Source organism: Hylaeus volcanicus, chromosome 3 (genome assembly GCF_026283585.1).
Source record: "Hylaeus volcanicus isolate JK05 chromosome 3, UHH_iyHylVolc1.0_haploid, whole genome shotgun sequence".
Classification (NCBI taxonomy): Eukaryota; Metazoa; Arthropoda; class Insecta; order Hymenoptera; family Colletidae; genus Hylaeus; species Hylaeus volcanicus.
The window spans coordinates 5,258,495-5,276,688 of NC_071978.1; the positions used below are offsets into that span (position 1 = coordinate 5,258,495).

General features: G+C 37.5%; 2 protein-coding genes across 2 annotated transcripts; one reads left to right on the top strand and one right to left on the bottom strand.

Annotated features, from left to right (window-relative positions):
- The first annotated feature begins 174 nt into the window (after positions 1-174).
- Positions 175-10,438, top strand: LOC128873908 (mitochondrial folate transporter/carrier). The gene is made up of 7 exons (XM_054117915.1): positions 175-602; positions 4,859-5,012; positions 5,109-5,361; positions 5,433-5,546; positions 5,622-5,767; positions 8,381-10,003; positions 10,186-10,438. Exons 1-6 carry the CDS (start codon positions 446-448, stop codon positions 8,565-8,567), a joined length of 1,011 nt encoding a protein of 336 aa, XP_053973890.1. The 5' UTR covers positions 175-445; the 3' UTR covers positions 8,568-10,003; positions 10,186-10,438.
- Positions 10,196-13,482, bottom strand: LOC128873911 (uncharacterized). The gene is made up of 5 exons (XM_054117919.1): positions 13,361-13,482; positions 12,169-12,297; positions 10,880-11,067; positions 10,492-10,599; positions 10,196-10,334 (listed from the first exon to the last, which is right to left on the bottom strand). The coding sequence occupies exons 2-5, from the start codon at positions 12,295-12,297 to the stop codon at positions 10,196-10,198; spliced, it is 564 nt and encodes a 187-aa protein (XP_053973894.1). The 5' UTR covers positions 13,361-13,482.
- Between the last annotated feature and the right edge of the window lie 4,712 nt (positions 13,483-18,194).

The window sequence follows — 18,194 nt, forward strand, 5'->3', positions numbered from 1 at the left end:
GTCTCTACTAATTTTCGAGTTACTCGACTCGATATTTTTCGAGTAAATTGTAATTTGAATTGAATTTGCCGCGCTGGTGGTTTCTTCCGCTAGAGGGAGCAGCTGTGCAAGATGGCTGCGCATAGTGAACTCGCGCATAGCGTTCGGCGTGGGCAGTCAGCCAGTCGAACAGTCAGCGGCTCAGTACAATGGTGTCCGGTATATGCAACGTTTTGACGCGTTGCGTAATCATTTAAAAGTGTAAGCGAGACGGAACAAAATCGCGGCGCGAACGATTTCGGTCGTGTCTCACGTTTACGTCGACGCGACCACACTGCCTGTCGTGGATCAAGAGATATGCAGAAGAGTGGAGTCGAGCGTTGTTAACGTCCCGGAGAATGCCACTGGGTTTCCCACTGGCAAATCGGTAACGAACGATCAACAGCAGCAACCCGTCCCAGGGAAAATGTCGTTGATAAAGACCAACACCGGCTCGCCGGGGACCACCAGCGTTCCCATGCTGAGCCAATTGAAATATGAGCATTTTCTCGCCGGTATATCCGGCGGCGTGGTTTCGACGCTGTTGCTGCATCCGCTGGACCTGATCAAGACCAGATTTGCGGGTAAGCACCTCAGCTATAGTACTTTCTCGCTGACGACAGAACAAGTCTGATGCAAATGGTGGGTTTGTACTCACAATACACGTGGTGCACGTGCCACGATAAGAACGTGGAGATTTCTTTGTGCCTGTTTGTCTGCTTGTCCGCGTGACTCATTACTTTAACACTTTCTGCCTGGGATTTGATCAATAATCGGACGAAATTTAACGCGAACGGATAAATATACGAAGTGCAGGATCTCATGGGTCAGAGATTGGCTAACTTTCATTTTAATAATACATGATGAAAGAACCGTAATTCGTTCACAATGTTCATTCGATCTTGAATTTTGATTTGATCATTGAGGTGATGATCATTTCATTCTATGATTCTCGTTCTAATTTTTATCTGGATTATCAGCCATCTGTGATAGGAACTGAAACTGTATTCCTTCCCTCCCTTTGAGTAGTATATGTATACGAAATCGATTACTAGTACCTATGTCGGGAAAGTCTTTTTTCGTCCATGAACTTCACCCTCTGTGATACGAAGCTATAATAATTCTTTTATTTTTCCGGGTGTAATACAGTGTAATATCGGATTCGGATTTCGAAAGGGTTGAAAATGGACGTCAGATAGGATCCTTTGACAAAGACATGGGACGGTTTATCGAAATTTGTATTATTACAAAGAATTCCCATACGAGGTAATAATAGACCAATCGATAAACTTGCGTGCGTTTAGTTTGCGAGTTACCGACAGAGAGGATCATGAACAGCTGCGTTTAACATTCAGTAGAATGTTAAATAAGAAGACAACAAAAGATTATTACAAAATTAGTAGTTTTGATCATTATTTTTCAAAGCATGGAACACGAAAGGAAATATTTAATGTAGTTTATCAACATTATAACAACTTACCATTCCTTTGTCATCATAGTATTACCATCAAATGTTAAACTGTGTCATGCAAGTATTTGACATTCAGTTCATTCTAGAATGTTTTTTTCAGGGCCACTTATATCAGAGTTTTCTTCAAATTCTTGATTAATAAAATATTATTCTGAAGAAATTAATAATTTCTTTATATAGCAACCTGTCTTATTTTCTATTTCTGCTTCATTTTCATATCTGTTAATAATATTTTCTACTGTTGTATTATGCATATATACAATATTCTTATCTTTCCTTACAATTTTCATTTTTCCAATGAGTCATCAAGATAGTATGTTATTGAAATAATTTCTCCTTTTCTATCTAAATTACTAAACTGGATGTTTGCCAAGCACTTTAAGAAGCTCTAAATATATACTTCAAGTTTTCCTCATTGATTTATTGTGTACCAATAATTTTGAGATATAAAAACTCATAAGGTAGTGTTACAGGTTATCTTTTCACAATTTTAAAACATTTCTTCCTGTTTTCTTATTCATTTCTTAATAGAAAAGTATGAAAACTCTTATCGCCTTTCCATTTTGCATGACTGCAAATGATTCGACTTTTGATCAACTGTACGTATTCGAGAAAATAAATCAATAAATTTACGTCTGCGTTCAGTCTACGAATTACGAGCAGAGTGGATCACGAAAAACCGCGTTTACCGTACTTGTGGGTCAGTCATGTGTGCCTCCAATCGCCAAATATCTCACATCCGGAACAATTTCCCGGATATTGTCTAAATTCACATTTTCTCGCGCTACAGAATAGAAAGATATTGCGACAGATTGTATTCTTAGTTGTTGCAGTCTCGAAAATAACAATTGTTGGCAACAAATTTTATCACCATTCGAATTTTCCGCTCAGTATTATGAGATATCATTTTCAAGGCTTATCGGGAAGTTAAGTAGTCGTTGTTCGAATGTGCACGAAATAGAAGTGTTCGTGCATTGTTAATTGTTACCGCGACGAGAGACAAGGAAATACAGATGCGTACTTTAGAACAATGGGAGCTTGTTAACGTTTGCAATCGTGGTTATTATGTACAGTAATTGAGTAGAAATCGATGACGTTTTGGGTCGACGATCGTATGAGATTATACGACAAGGTCAATTTGAAGAAGCACGTGGCGTTGTCGAGAAAGATCTAGAAGTATTTTTGACCGTCGCGTAGCGTGCGCTAGTCACCATCTGCTCATGCGAAAACGATTGCAAGCATATCGATCGGTAATACGTTTTACACGAAAATATAATGATTAACATGATCGAAATTTAATTTGTCGAATGATAATAATTGTCCTCGAGTCAGAAATGATTGTCTTTCAGTTACTTCGCGCAATTACGGTTGTAATTAGAGCTCGATGTATGTACCGTATCGACGGGATAATTACTTTGTTGCAGACGATGAAAAACTAATCTTATCTAGCTGTTTTTGTCCAATGAAATGTCATAAAAATATACATCGATAATATCCCACTCGGCGTCGAAATGGAAAAATTTTACTTCGATACGTTCTTGAAATTATTAGTAATTGCTAAATATCTTCGAGGCATGATTGTAATTTATTCCTTTTTTTTTCCTCGTGAGAAATTGTTGAGTAACAGATGTTTGTATTTTACCTTCATTATTTTTCGGTTCGGCGAGTGCAAAAACAAAACTAGATGTTCTATCTCACAAAACTGAGATAGTCCGCCATATTTTCAAGTGAGGTGGAAAGTGGACTTTCATTTACACCAACGAATGGAAAGTAGAAATGTCTATCAAACGAAACGAAAATAATTCGAAATCGAAATTTCTATTGCATATATCGTGGATTATCAATAATTAGTCTTTCGATATTAACGATACAGCGATGTCTGCGGCTTTCTATTGTTCCTTACATTTGCTGCTTAAATGTAGCGAATGATAGATAACTTGATTACACAACCATTTTATTTGACTTAAAGGAGTATATTCCCACTCACCGACGTCAGTTGTCTAAATAAGTTATGGTGAATGGTTTATGTATAACATTTGCAGTATCAACGTTGACGAAATTAATTTCGTGAATAACAATTTTTGTAGATTATTTATTTAGTTTCATTGCTTAATTAAAATAAATTATTTGAAATTAATAGTAAACGGTATTACTCGAATGGTAGCTAGGAGTTTTATTTACTTTAAAGCACATCATACTTTAATTATAACGTTTGAAGATTTGGATACATAATAAGGCTGTAAACAAACACTATAGGCTTTAACGAGCTTATCTATCATAGCTTTAATCTTCTGTTATCATTCGAAAGGCCGATGACTACTGTGTAATGGAAAAAGCTCGTCGCCGACGTATTTTCGTCATAAAATTCGTTGGCCGCACACCAAACAGCAAGAAATTTAGTGGATTGCGTCAGAAGCACGTGAGATTCAACGATGAAATTTTAACGCGTTCTTCCGACATTAAAATTACTCTTAACAGGAATAATGCATGATCAAATGTTTGCATGAATCATGAATGCATGAAAAAATTATGCTCCGAGTTTCGCTGGTTTTAGTATTGAATAAATTAAACTTGTACGATTGTCTCGCTATGATTAAAAAGAATGGAGAACAAAACTGTCTGTCTTGTTACGTCACGAATCGTCTGAAGAAGCGTGATTGCATTGCTTGGCACTAAAACATTTAAGGTTATTTAGGTGAACAAAATCTCGAATAATGAATAATAAATAAGCGACTTATTATTCTTTAATTATTAAATAAATATTGGAATTTGAATTACAGAATGATTTTGTATCTCATATTGAATGGAGAAAAACTTATCTGAGTAATTATTTATCGAATGAATTTCGCAAATAAAACGTTGCTATACGTTTGATTTTATTCGTCATTTATTCGTATAAAATTTTGCTCGCTATTATAAAACAATGAATACTTGGTACTATATAGGAAAATGTGTATACTATTTTTGTATAATTTGATGTTTATCAGTACACTCGTTATCGCGTTAAAAGGTTCTTCGCATTTTGCAACCTATTTACCAGCACTGTTCGTAAATATTTATGTAATCATTTCTTTGTTGTCCTTAGTAATTAATTAAACGATTAATGAATCACTAATTAAAAATAAAATGCGCTTTCCACACAATACAGAGTCACGTGACTGATGTTCTAATAAGCGCAACCGATAAACCATGATACGCCATCGGAGTGAAAAAATATTTAGATTTCGTTTATCGCTTGATTTCTCTTCAATATCATCGCGTTGAACCAGAATAAACGATAGCTGACCATAGTACCACTCAAAAAATTAATCGAAACGCAGATTCGGTTTTAATAAAATAAACGATGTTCGTTTGTTTTCTTTCTTACAGTTAATGATGGCAGTCCGAAGTCTGGTCCACAATATAAAAGTCTTAGAGGTGCAATACAACAGATTATCAAGACTGAAGGTGTACGAGGACTTTACAAAGGTGTAACACCAAATGTATTAGGATCTGGCGGTGCGTGGGGTTGCTACTTCTTTTTGTAAGAACCTCTATTGATCTTAATTATTACAAAGGATCAATTTTGAAATAAACCTATTAGAGTTTGTGTAATAATGTTAGAATTCTTATTATTTAGCTACAATACCTTTAAAGGCTGGATTCAAGGAGGAAATAGTCGAATACCATTGGGACCTTCCTGGCACATGTTTGCTGCAGCAGATGCTGGGATTCTTACTTTACTTATTACCAATCCACTTTGGGTAGTGAAGACACGTTTGTGTTTGCAGTATAAGGATGATGCAAATCTTCCAGAAAAGTACCGATACAAGGGCACGATAGATGCGATTCAAAAAATTTATAGAACAGAAGGAATCCAAGGCTTGTATCGGGTTAGTAAACTCACTATTTATACAAGAGAATATTAATGAATTATTCATTACTAATATATTATTAATTGTAGGGTTTCGTTCCTGGAATGGTTGGTGTTTCACATGGTGCCATTCAGTTTATGGTCTATGAAGAGCTGAAAAATCAATACAACACTCGCCTAAATTTGCCAATAGACACTAAATTGGTAAGTTCGATATCTAGTATATAAGTTTATTATTAAAAAACAGATCGACCTACAAACAATATTCTTTATTTACAGTGCACAATGAGATACATCGTCTTCGCGGCAATCTCCAAATTAATTGCCGCTGCTTCTACTTATCCTTACCAAGTTGTAAGAGCGCGACTTCAAGATCATCATCACAACTACTCTGGCAGCATAGGATGCATACGATCGATATGGAGGTCAGAAGGCATGAGGGGTTTTTATAAAGGCTTAACACCATACTTAGTACATGTTACACCAAATATTTGTCTAATTACCGTAATTTACGAAACATTTTCTAATGTGCTTAAAGACTCTCATTGACTGTTTAGATTATATTAATCTAATTTTTTAACTATAGAAGAAAAAGAAAACATTAGTCTCAGTTGAATATTCTGTAATTTATGGAGATCGAGTTATGCTTTGATATTGGATTTGCCCAGCTTTACAGTTTTACAAATTTGATAGAATAGATTCGCTTAAGTGTAACTTTTATTCCGAAATTTCGAAATTTTTTGGTTGGTCGAGAGTACGCTTGAAACAGTATTATTAGAAAAAGCTGCTACTCTACCGTACATACACTTTCATGTAAGCGGCGAAGTCTCTGCAGTGTTGAAATATGTATTTCTATGATGCCGTTCCTTGCTTTACATTGGTATAAATCAATGCAAAACTTAGATTGTTACATATCGTTGAATATTTCTCTCACAAAATACATATATTGTGATATTTCATGGTTATAAAAGGTAACTATTCAAATGATTTAGAGAATATTTTTGGGGATTCGTTTGCAGAAGTAACTTATGAAATATGTGAACGAATGCTATAGGAATAGTTTTATTGTTCTTAATAATAGTATTTCAGTGAAGTTATTAAACTGCAAGTGTTTCGAGATTATAGAGACAGATACGTAATATAATATTTTAATTCAAGTTTATTTTCGAAAGATATAAACACAGCATTAGTTTTTTTTTTTTATTAGGAATAATTGAAGGCAGTCTTTAATATGTATTATTTTATGGTCATTTGATTATAGACGATTCTTTCATATTAACGATTGAATATTTTATTTTGTAATGAATAAAAAATACACATCTGCACTGAGCAAATACTATTTCAAATCTTCTCGCATTGTACGATGTAGTTTTTGAAGTGATAGTAATATGCACAGGTTATTTGAGGTTACGTTTTAATTTATTCGACATCTTATGTGTACAAAATAATTTTATTTGCACTTGTAAAGCATAGAAGGGGATACTTATGTATTGTAACGAAAACTAACTTAATTATCTCTCATATTATAGTGACTCTTACGCGAGTTGGCACTCGTAAAATATATGTGTCATGTACTCAAATTATTAAATTACATCTAATAGTTCCGATTAACATAAATTAATATTCTTCGTCTAATAATTAAGAGCAATATTTATTTTGGAATTCCTATTTTATTGTAAAAATTTAACTAGTAAAAGATGGAAGGTAAAGCGTATAATAGTTAAATTTACATTTCAATTGATCACATAATTGCATAAGCAACAGACTATGCGTATGCTTATAGTGTTTGTATATCGTCTCTCTAATGCGACTGTGTGAACATGAATGTAGACGAGAATTTCCGACATCTTTGCGTGATCTGCAAAGTCATGGGGTCTATCGAAAGTCTCATTGATAAAGGATATTAAGACAAGTGTATGCGTAGGAATGTAATTATTATCTACAATCTCATTGTTATTCGTGCTCTCATGTTTCTTGTATGCAATGAATAAGCACCTTATTTCGAGTCACCTACGTTAGATGAATGTTGTAGAGTCTGGTACTCAGAGCAACCGAAGTGTAGCAATAAAATTCAATGTCACTGTAACGTTTAATAAGTAGGTCGAATTTATTTATACGGGCCTTTTGAAAATACGACTATGAACGATTTAATAATAAGCACAGCAACTGATTGTTGATTATTTCACGTTCGATTGGCTGTTGATTTATTTAGACGCTCTCTCTTCTGGTTTGAACGAATCGATCCCTGGAATTTGCGTTTCACAATAGTCTGCGGGAACTGTAAAAATCAATCGACGAAATATATTTGTATAAGACACGGATTCTGGACTCGCACCACTAATGATTCTCATTACTTGTTCAGATATCTTTTTTCGGTGACAAGTAGGTGCTTTCGACACAGTTTCGCGTCACCCACGCGTTCTTACTTGAATATTTTTACAAATACATTAATCGCAGTGCCGGGACCACGGATGTTAACGCGACAAAATATGTAAGATGGGAATATGTTTGTCTCTATGCCGTGAGTTTATGGGCGTGTGTGACGTGGACGTAATTGCGATCAGACGTTTCAATTGCGAAACCACCAGCAGTACGATTTTTGGACGCAGTACGTACGATTATACGTTGTATTTGTACCTGCATTTCACCAGAAATACAAAACCATATGAATGAGAAATAAATTATACAGAATTGGAAATGTACGAGTTTTTAGAGACTCCTTTATCCATTTCTTTAATTTTACGAATCATTTACGCTTCCATTTGCTGGTCGACAAAAATAATGAAGTATTTGGAATATACAATATAGTTGAACTGTAGTAGAATTCATTAACGAATATTATCAATCAAAACTGATTTTGTGTCAGTTATATCTTTGTTACTTATGATTGCTCTTGTTCAGTGGAGAGTAACCTTTGAAAAATACGACAAGAATCGTACGCCGGTGCGAATGAGGAAATATATTGTAGATTCTATACAATTTGAACGTCAGAAAGTGAAAGCAAATAACGAAAGCGTATTACTGGTGGCTAATTGCAGATATGAAGGGTGGCGTGGCTATTACAAGGGTTTGAGCGCGAACCTGACCAGGGTGACTCCGGCAACTGTGATCACGTTTTTGGTATACGAAAACGTATCACATTACCTTCTGCAACTCACAAAAAGACGGAACGTCGTGGAAGACAGGACTCCTCTGCCCATTCTTGTTAAAAGAATCGAAACTTGAAGTTTGTTCGTTGGGAATTCGAACTGAGATGTCCGGTATTTAATTTAGACCTAATTCGGCGCCACCATAAACAAAAATTGAAGGCACAATACATTTTGACCAGTCGACAGAATATTGTGATTCGCGAAATAAATATGTTTGTCTCTGTCAAATGAAAATTACAGTTAAATTGCTGTAACGTTAATCTACGTGCATTTAAATTTTTAGCGAGTGACCGTATTCGTTACATTATTCCTTAAAGCATTTGTTTGCAAATAGGGATGGGTGAAATTTATTTCAGAAAGTATTCGAATTACTACTTTTGTATTCGTTTGTTGTTAAAAGCTTAAAAGAATTTGCATGATGTATTTGCTACATATTGTGTGTAAGCAAAGAGTATACAAAACAGTTTTCAAAACAATTTTAAATGTCATTATTTAGAAATGATTTATACATATAATTATTTAGAAATGATTTATACATATAATTATTTATGAAAAATATTACTATTTATTTATTAATGGTCACTACAGAATACAATATGTCAGGTTGCTCGTCGTTTGTTCTAAGCACTAAACACATATTTAGTACTTCAGAAGTATTTCAACTGCAACGTTATTCGAATACAGCCATCCTTGTATGTTAGTTCATCTTCGTATCTGTGAGATTTAGATTAAATTTTCATCTGTAACAATCGTGCCAGCTGGTCTGTGACGTTGTACACTGCATTGTCCATGTATTGTTATTGTGAAATCAATTATGAATACAGCGATCGAACTCGGTAAAATCAGGTATTTCATTTATTCTGCGAAACTTATCGCCACGTTAATGTACGTTGTACTTGTTGCATGTGAACAAACTATACTCTTACATGTTGTGTAAACAGTGAGTATAAATCAAGCCGAACAATCTTACCAATTTAAAGGAATTATTAATTATTCTCAATTGCTTTCGTCTTTTTCTTTTATAATATTTTGCTCATTGCTTTCGTGGTACCGTTAAAGAGATTATTGCATTGATGTTGTATTATTTTGTCTTACTAGTTTGAGTGGGTTCTTTTATCATAGAACAAATCCATCGTACTGATCGACATAATACACGAGAAGTTACTGCAAAGTTATTGTAAACTCAAGGGTAGTTAATCACGCGAGTTAATATTTACAACGGATTTGTGTGATCAAATCGTGTTTGAACTAGCGCTTATCGCAGTCGATATTCAATTCAGTGTACTGACCATTAACGGTCGAAATGCACGCACAAACTTCGTTTGTGTACGTTTGCCTCGCGTTGGTCTAATTTATCATTGCTCTTTGTGTTGTCAAAATCTAGATGTAGCTTATCGAAGCGAATTTGACTATTGTGTTTGGGGAAACATTGCATACCGGGTTGCGGGAATGATTTATATTCTTTCCGTAATTTAAAGCAACCTGTACAGCTAGATTTCGTCTTCTTATTGCGTACGTATAATTTCTTTATTTTCATTATGGAGAAGTGTTTCAGAAAATACGTCGCATTTCAAGCTTTGGTTCATTTGCATTTTATTTTTAATCTTACAACGAGCTTTCTATCTCGGGAAGCAAAGTGACTAAAGTCGCGCAATTTTGTTGTGATATCCTAATATTAAGTTTGCATTTAATAGCATGGCTTCTTCAAGTATTAGCGTCGAGATTCTGGCTTATCAGGGCTAATGGACTTTGGGGACATTTTTCATAGTAGCTATCGCAGTCTTCTCTATACTCAGCCTCGGTGATGGTGCTTGGGAGTCCTTCATCTTGGGAAGAGGATGGCCTGTAAGGAAATGGTGTAATATTATCGTATTACCTCTTCATATTTAAAACGAAACATTGCTTATAAAATTATGTACATCAAATAAATGGATTTATGTAAGAAAATATATCGTTGTGAATACCCTAATCATGCGTTTACTCATCATTTGTATACTCACGTGAACAGAATGTGCAGAATATCGCCGAATACTCCATTGTTTGTCAGGGGACAGTTCGCGACTTCGCAGATCATTTTTAACAGACAAGTTTCTCCGGAGTAACCGAAACTGTTCGAGGTATTATTTTTTCATTGATAAAATCTTCCATTACTGATGACTAAACTGCGGTTTTGTTGCATTTATGGCATGTGCTCACAAGAAAACTTATATGTAGAAATTCTACGGAATATTAATATTTTCAAAAATTAAATATTGTAATATCATTATTTGATTTTGTGATGTTATTATTCTGCACACGGTTTTTTGTATTTCCATGTTGGTTCCGCCATCTAGCGGCACGCACACTATAAATGTGCAAAGCCTGCAGTTTAGTGATACCGGTCAGCACCTTTCCAATTTGTTTACGAGAACGTCGTACGCCATTCGTCGATCTAGGCTGCGTTTCCTGTAATAGGGCTCGTCCAAATAATAACTGGAGTTCCATTCTCCGGGCAGACCGTAATTCGCTTCGAAGTACATAGAAAATAGCACCGATTTGTTGGGAATATCAATGGGCACTCCGAGCGCGAAGAATATCTGTGAACATGAGCGTAATTTTTTCCCTTTCTTAATAAAAACGATTTCTTATGAAAATGACTGCGGTAAAACGATTTCCATGCAGCGAATCATTCTCCCTGTGCGAAAATGAATGGTTGCATTTCACCAACAGACAGGCAAAATTTTATTTAAATAATAAACGACGAATAAAAGCACCGTACTGCGATTTCTTTGCAATGCTTATTCGATTGTTCGGTTATTGGTTTGTTAGACAAGCTTGTATTCTTATCTAATTTTGTCTGCTTTGAATCCTATCATTGTCAACGGATCAGCCCCTCAAGGGCTGTAGTATGCGAATATGCAGCTACACTACGGGTTTAGCGATCCCGAGGTACCCGAGCTATAGTAAGAAAATGCTAGTTTTAAGGCGAGGAATCCATTGGTTCAAAAGTTATGGGCAGTTAAAAGCGGGCATTTTACTCCACTAATATCAAATTTTTTAAATAAATAAAAATACCGAAAAATGTGGCGCCATCTCCGGCGAACCGCCCAAGTTTGTCGTGAAATAATTTCTATCTCGCGCCGCTAGATGGCGCAAACAACCTGAAAATATTCAAAACTATTCCTGTAACTTATAACATTTCCTTTTTCTCATTGTCCCTTCTTTTTATTTATCATTTCTTTATTCGTTTTTCGCCATAGGCGTTTTCCATACTTTTTAGCCGGCCCTAGATGGTCTTCACGACAAACTCGGACGGTTCGCCAAGAGATGGAGCCACATTTTTCGGTATTTCTATTTATTTAAAAAATTTAATATCAGTCAATTACTAGTGTACGAATCAACAATTAGAAGTTGAATTATGATAATTAAAAACGTAAACAATGTGTAGATATACGTGTAAGATATATGTGAAAAATTAGTCCGGTCACCGCCACTAGATACCATTTAATAAGTATTATAATAATTTAAATTATAAATGAGAAAGATTAGTACCGTCTAAGTGTACGAGATGGATGGATACTTCTGCGAGTAACTGTATATTCCCAAAAACCCAGAGGATATAACGACGTTAATATTGAGTTAATGGTGGACGGTGGCCATTAGTCGATGAAAAATTAACGATTTATTTGGTACTTTACCCCCATGCCACTTCCATCGGGGAATCCAATCGATCTTAGATGTCTCGCAACCCCGTGCGTGATGTTTTTCACCCCCGAAACGCTCGATAACCGCGACAGACAGCACACCAAGAAGAGGTAGCTGAACATCTGAAAAAGAGCCTCAAACGTAAGTCATCTTAACCAAAGTCTCATGAAAGTGCAAAATGCACTCTGTTATTCCCGAATTCTTTACACTCCATTTCGCTGAACACGAAATAATAATTTAGCTCGGTACTAATTTATCTTGTACTTGAATTCGTTTTAATTTTCATTTATTTATTTAGTTTTCAACGCAATCTATGACTTTATTCTTTCGTGTTCGTAACGCGTATTGTATTTTACTTCGTTCGTCGTTTCACTTTTATTTGTCGAAAAATGTTATATCACGAAAAATTTCACGTTACCACACGTCCAACGGAACGCACGAGCAACGTAACGTTCGCGATCAAATTTTCTTTCAGCTTTGGCGTGTCGTAATTTCATCCTTGTAATTTCCTCGCCGCTCAGGAATTACTTGATCGTGCGTTTCCGTTGGAAAATCGTTCGACGAGGTATTCGGCGCTCTTGACGAAAATCAGAAGTTTTACGCGTTGCGCTTCGATTCGCGTACGACGTGCTTTGGATCTGCCAGAAATTTTATGCCCCTTGCGTATCAGTATTTCTCCTTTTACGAGGATGTACGATCGGTTCAGAGCGGCAACCCTATAAAATCACTTTATACTTGCGATATCTCCAAGATTGATCCCTCTAATCCCTTCTTTGCGATTTTTACCAAAGTTTGATTAATCTTTCTGATCGCTTTTATGTTTTGTTTGTATATCTTGCGAGAGGATTCTTTAAAACAGCGATTTAAGGATGCGTTATTTAAGATGAAACTATAACTCATAGTCAGCATTGGAGGATAAGCACGAGCAAGCGGAACAGCACAACAATATGGTCACCAACACACCAAGATGAATTAATTGTTTCAAGACTCTCGAGGGCTTTCTAATGACACTTGAATGAGGAAGATACTAAAGGAAGACACTAAAGGAACATACGTTACGCGAGATGGAGGTAAGATCCCAGAGCCAATATAGAGGGATTTATATGCGAACCGTGTTATTACCGATCACGAGGCTATAAATTTTGTCAAGGAGCACTGAAAAAGTTTTCGCAAGTGAAACTTTACCGGAACGCCAGGCGTTAACGAATCAAAATCGACGAGTAGCCAGGAATTGTTTGCCTCATTTTCTGAAACACCGCCGTTGCACAAGCCCTAAGAGGAGAGTCTTAACGATTTATAAACTGCGCGTCTCCCGTGAAGAAAAACGAAGACCGTGAAAGTTTGCGGCGGGCTAATAATTGTCCGTGTTAACGAGCTGTAACCGAACCCATTCGCGTCTACGTGTAAAAAGAGTGGAAACATGTAAATTCGTAACGCTGAAACCCGTCAGCCACTTTTTACTCGAACCAGAAGGGGAACAACGGGTGGCAAATATTAAAAGTAAACTAGCGTGGATTCTAAAATTAGCGACAGATTTCAAATCCCCCGTGAAACAAAATTTACATTTAGATTGCGAGCCCAGCTTTTTTTTTGTGACAAGGAGGCGGGGGGTGGGGTGGGGTGGGAATTAACAAATGTCACATTGCATTCGTGGTAGCACAATGGTTTGACTTTTCAAAACGAATTGTGTATTAGGTTGTCCCAAAAGTTTCTTTCGCTTTATTAATAAGTAATACATGGACAATATTTGACGTTTTATGTTACATTACTGAATTGTGCACGATTCGTTTTGCTCCATTACTGTTGCAACATGAATATCTAGGAAATTAGATTGTCTATTTTTATAAACACGACCACATAAAATAATTGAGTGTAACTCGCGAAAGAAACTTTCGGGACAACTTCATGTTAATTACCGGCATTGCTCTTTAGTGAATATTTGACATTTATCGTTCTAAGAAACTTCTGATTTTGCACCCAAAATTAATTCTACGTTCCACGTTGATATTCCAACGTAGTTTTGGAGTGGTTAAATCAGGGTCAGGAGGAATCCAAACATACGGTCGCGTACAGATCACAGTGTGCATTAGCCTCTGAATTGAATTAATCATCGATTCACAATGCGACTGTTTCTGCGTTGTTTAGCGCGTTCCAGTTTCAATGGCGAACTTGTTGAATTATTCCCAGGTACTTTGCGCGTGTCTCGCCGCTAACCTCGCCGCTCGAATAATAACGCGAAAACCCTCCCCTCTGGTGGGTCCTCCGGCGGCCACGGGGGTTAGATATCTAGGACGAACTTGCACGGAAATACATCATTGATTAGCGCCAGCATGAATCCACGGGTCGCGAACCTCTCCGCATTGCCTCACGCTCACCTGCAGTCGGCTTAAAAGTTTTGCTCTGCGGCCACTGCGGAGGACGTGCGAAAATTAGGCTCCTTGCGACGCCTCGACCAGTTATAACACTTCGTTGTTCAGGGATGGGTCCATTAGACCAGATTTCGATCGCACTGTGACTCTGCTTAGGATTAGATGCGAGGTTCATAAAGTAATTTGCACTTTATTCACTTTTAATCAGGAAACGAAAATTGTTACTTATTCGAGACTTGTTGCATCCACTGTATTCAACGTTGGAGTGTGAGAATAATTTTTAATGACGGTGGTAGTTTGGAAAATGGAGTTGATGGAACAACTTTTACCGAGTCCACGCGTTCGCTGTGATTACGATTATAAACTTTACAGGGTATTTCGTTCAAATGGTTCAATGTTTCCCGAGGGAATGGAGCTATCAAAAGAATCTTTTTGCAAAAGTTATTCGGCATAAAGATCCCTACTGCACGGTGGAAGTATTTTCTTCGTAGCTTTATTCCCTCGTGAGATATGTATGGTTTAATTAGGACCCATGTTTTCGCGCTTGAAATCAGAAATTCGAAATTTGAGAACGTTTTTACTCGGCACGAGGTAACAAAGTTCTGTTCAACTTTGATGGACAAGGGATCAAGGCGCGGAGGAAGGGTAGGAAAGATGCAAGAGGAAGATACCGAAATCGTGGAGGAATCCCGAAGGGAAAGGGGTATTCGTAGAATTTCGTTTCGGGCGTTGGAACGCGGAACGATCGCAAAGCCCGCTGCACGAGGAGCAGTTTCTAGGATTGTTCGGGCGACGGTTAGCAGATGGCGGCTTATGGTTAGTATCCAGGACCTTCAGCCCCGCCCATCCAATTTGAACGGCGACCGTTTCGCCGGCGTCGTCGGGCGTCGTGGTCAAAATTTTCGAAGATTAACCACCCCCACGACCTCGTTCAACCCCGTATCATGGACGCTTCGATTAAAGTTCACGAGGTAAAACGCCGCGTGACATTATTTTCAACCAGCCTCTCGCGGGCAGGGTCGAAAGTCTCAACCTACGAACAAATGAATTGGACGGTGATTTACCGACGAGCTGAACGCCTCGAACGCTTTTATTTTCAGAAGAGATGTATGTCGCAACAGCATACTATAGTCATTTTTAAAACTTCTATAAGTCGAAGTGCCAAGAAAAATAATTGAACGAGACAAGCTATTCTTGAATTCGCAAAATTCGCAGGTGGTTTGCACACACGTTGATACTTCCTAAGGAGAAACGTTAAATTTGTAAATTTAACAAGAATTACCGTAATCATATGCTGATTGCAAACGTGATGTATCATTTCCCGGGGACACTGAAAGCGTTTCCGTGGTTTGTAATTAAATAAAGCGACGAGTTTCGGTTGACTAGCACGGAACGGAATTACGCAGCACTTGTAAGGTGTGCCAGTGTGCACACGGAATGTACGTCCCCGCGGGGATGTCACGAGTTAGGATCTGCGGAAACGGATATGATCCTTTTGTTTGCCGTTGAGATTCCACGATGGAAAACGGAGCCCACAGAGAGCAGCTGTAAAACGGATGCGGACCATGTAACTTAAGAATTAAATTATCTCGTTGGAATTACGGAAATATAATTGCGAGGCACCCTCGATAACTGGTCTCGATGGGGAGAAATCCACTGTCATGTTCGCAGAAGACTGTCGATTTCGGACAAAAGGTTGTTCGATAAAAAATTGAGGAGAAAAGGGTCGATGTAATGGCCATGTTTAAATTGATCGTTAATCCATTGATATGCAACATGTTTTGTAATAATTTTATATTACTTCTATCTTTCTTACTCAACATACATAATTATTTTAAATTTTAACAAATGAGGAAAAAACAATATAGTATTTTTTTCAAGAGTAACAATTCATATAATGAAATAAGTTACACAGCAACGCCTGAAAGAACTACTTCGTCGCAAATCACTTGAATTGTAATCCGAATCAACGAAACGTCGAACTTACTTTCGATAACGCGAGTTTGAAGTTCCCTATCGCGTTTCCGCGAGCTCGATCATCCCAGAATTGAATTCCCAGCCAGCGAAAGATCTGCGATTTTCAAAGTTAAATTTCCTTTCAATTAGAGACCAACCATCGCTCACGACGTAACCCACAAAAATGAAACAACAATGTGATAGCTCGGTTAGATTGGAATAAATCCTTCATCGGGGGCGAGGATCGCGTCAAAAGAAAGCTGAAGTTTAATTTTCTACATCGTCGGCTTCCGGCCGAGCAACAAATACGGAGTATCGTTATCCTCCGAGCGTTATTTAAAACGCGAAACACGTTTCGCCGTCTGTAACCGCTTCCTGCTTCCTACAGGATTAAACTGTTACGTCCATAATTGACTATTTCCGTCCGTTTAGAGGGAAAATTAAAAGGAAAGGAACCGCTCGGGGCTAACGTGGCGGGAATTAAAGCGCGTCGCGACGCCGCTGCACGGGTTAAAAGCGATAATTAAAAAAGTAGGCGCGAAGAAGAAGTGCGCGGATAGCAACGACGTGAAAATATTCCTAAAGTAAGGGATTTTTCGAAAAATGTCTCGTAGGAACATTTTGTCGGAAATTAGTTGTAGAGTCGATTCCCTGAGTTTGTCCAGACTTAACTGTAAATACTCTGTATAGATCTGCAAGTGATATTTTACGATTGGGCTGAAGTAAATTGTACTGTGCCTATAAACATGACGAGTATACAAATTCGATTGGGCAAAGTCGGAGTATCCAAAGCATCGAAACGTGAGCTAATAAAATATCCATTGTTTTCCGCCGTCGGCGTCGGGTCTAGAAGGATCGAAACCAACTCGCCAACAATGGTCGGGAAGTAAAAAAGGGGGTTCGATAAACAATTTAACCGCTTCCCTGGACGTTTCTCGTTGTTTTCCGCAAATAATCCCAGCCAAGTCCCGGTACACACGCCCCCGTATCCATCGTTGCAGCAGCTTAAGGGTTTAATAATCTGTCTCGGTGAGGACAAAAGGGTCGGCGCGTTATCATCCAGCTCCGTTTGATTATTCATTCACGCTTCGAGCCACTGGCAAAGCTCGAATCCGCTTTTAACTCGCCTAGGTCCGTTCTGCGAGGAGCGCTTTGCTCGCTTGTTGCGACCGCACGACCCTCGAAAATCCTACGAGCCATGGCCACAATGCTAACTTTTCTATTCCCAATTCAGAATAATTCCATGTAAATTCTTTTGCTTGTCAATATTTTAAACGAAATTATGTCATTTCGTCCAGCCAGCAAGATTTGGTTTAAATCATGAGTAATTGAAGGTTAATTTACTTTAGAAATGTAGCTACTAAAACAACCACTGATTTAATTTATGTCTATTACAGTATCGCGCTCCATACCCAAGAAGAAGTCAAATAAGAACACGATTCGACTGTGGATCCGAGGATCGTGGGTTCGTATCTCCGTTCCTTATTTTTCGTAGAGATTCCTACGCTATTTTTATATAATTATTCACTCTTATAACGAACACTTGCAAAATGTTAAAATACAACTCGTCTGAAATCTGAAAATATGAAAAGAACGAACAGTTTTACGCTATTTTTAAAGTTTCATATCGAAGCCGTGGTAACCGTATCTTGGCCAGGGTTTTTTGAGATTTCCGGCCACCGCGGGTCGTATCG

What these genes read in the sequence shown, in the direction of transcription:
- LOC128873908 (XM_054117915.1), top strand. Translation starts at nt 446, where the DNA reads ATGTCGTTGATAAAGACCAACACCGGCTCGCCGGGGACCACCAGCGTT. An exon ending in GATCAAGACCAGATTTGCGG is followed by an intron (nt 603 to 4,858) that starts GTAAGCACCTCA and finishes TCTTTCTTACAG; the next exon opens with TTAATGATGGCAGTCCGAAG. An exon ending in TGCCAATAGACACTAAATTG is followed by an intron (nt 5,547 to 5,621) that starts GTAAGTTCGATA and finishes CTTTATTTACAG; the next exon opens with TGCACAATGAGATACATCGT.
- LOC128873911 (XM_054117919.1), bottom strand. Translation starts at nt 12,297, where the DNA reads ATGTTCAGCTACCTCTTCTTGGTGTGCTGTCTGTCGCGGTTATCGAGC. An exon ending in CCGATGGAAGTGGCATGGGG is followed by an intron (nt 11,068 to 12,168) that starts GTAAAGTACCAA and finishes TCATGTTCACAG; the next exon opens with ATATTCTTCGCGCTCGGAGT. An exon ending in CTCGTAAACAAATTGGAAAG is followed by an intron (nt 10,600 to 10,879) that starts GTGCTGACCGGT and finishes TACCTCGAACAG; the next exon opens with TTTCGGTTACTCCGGAGAAA.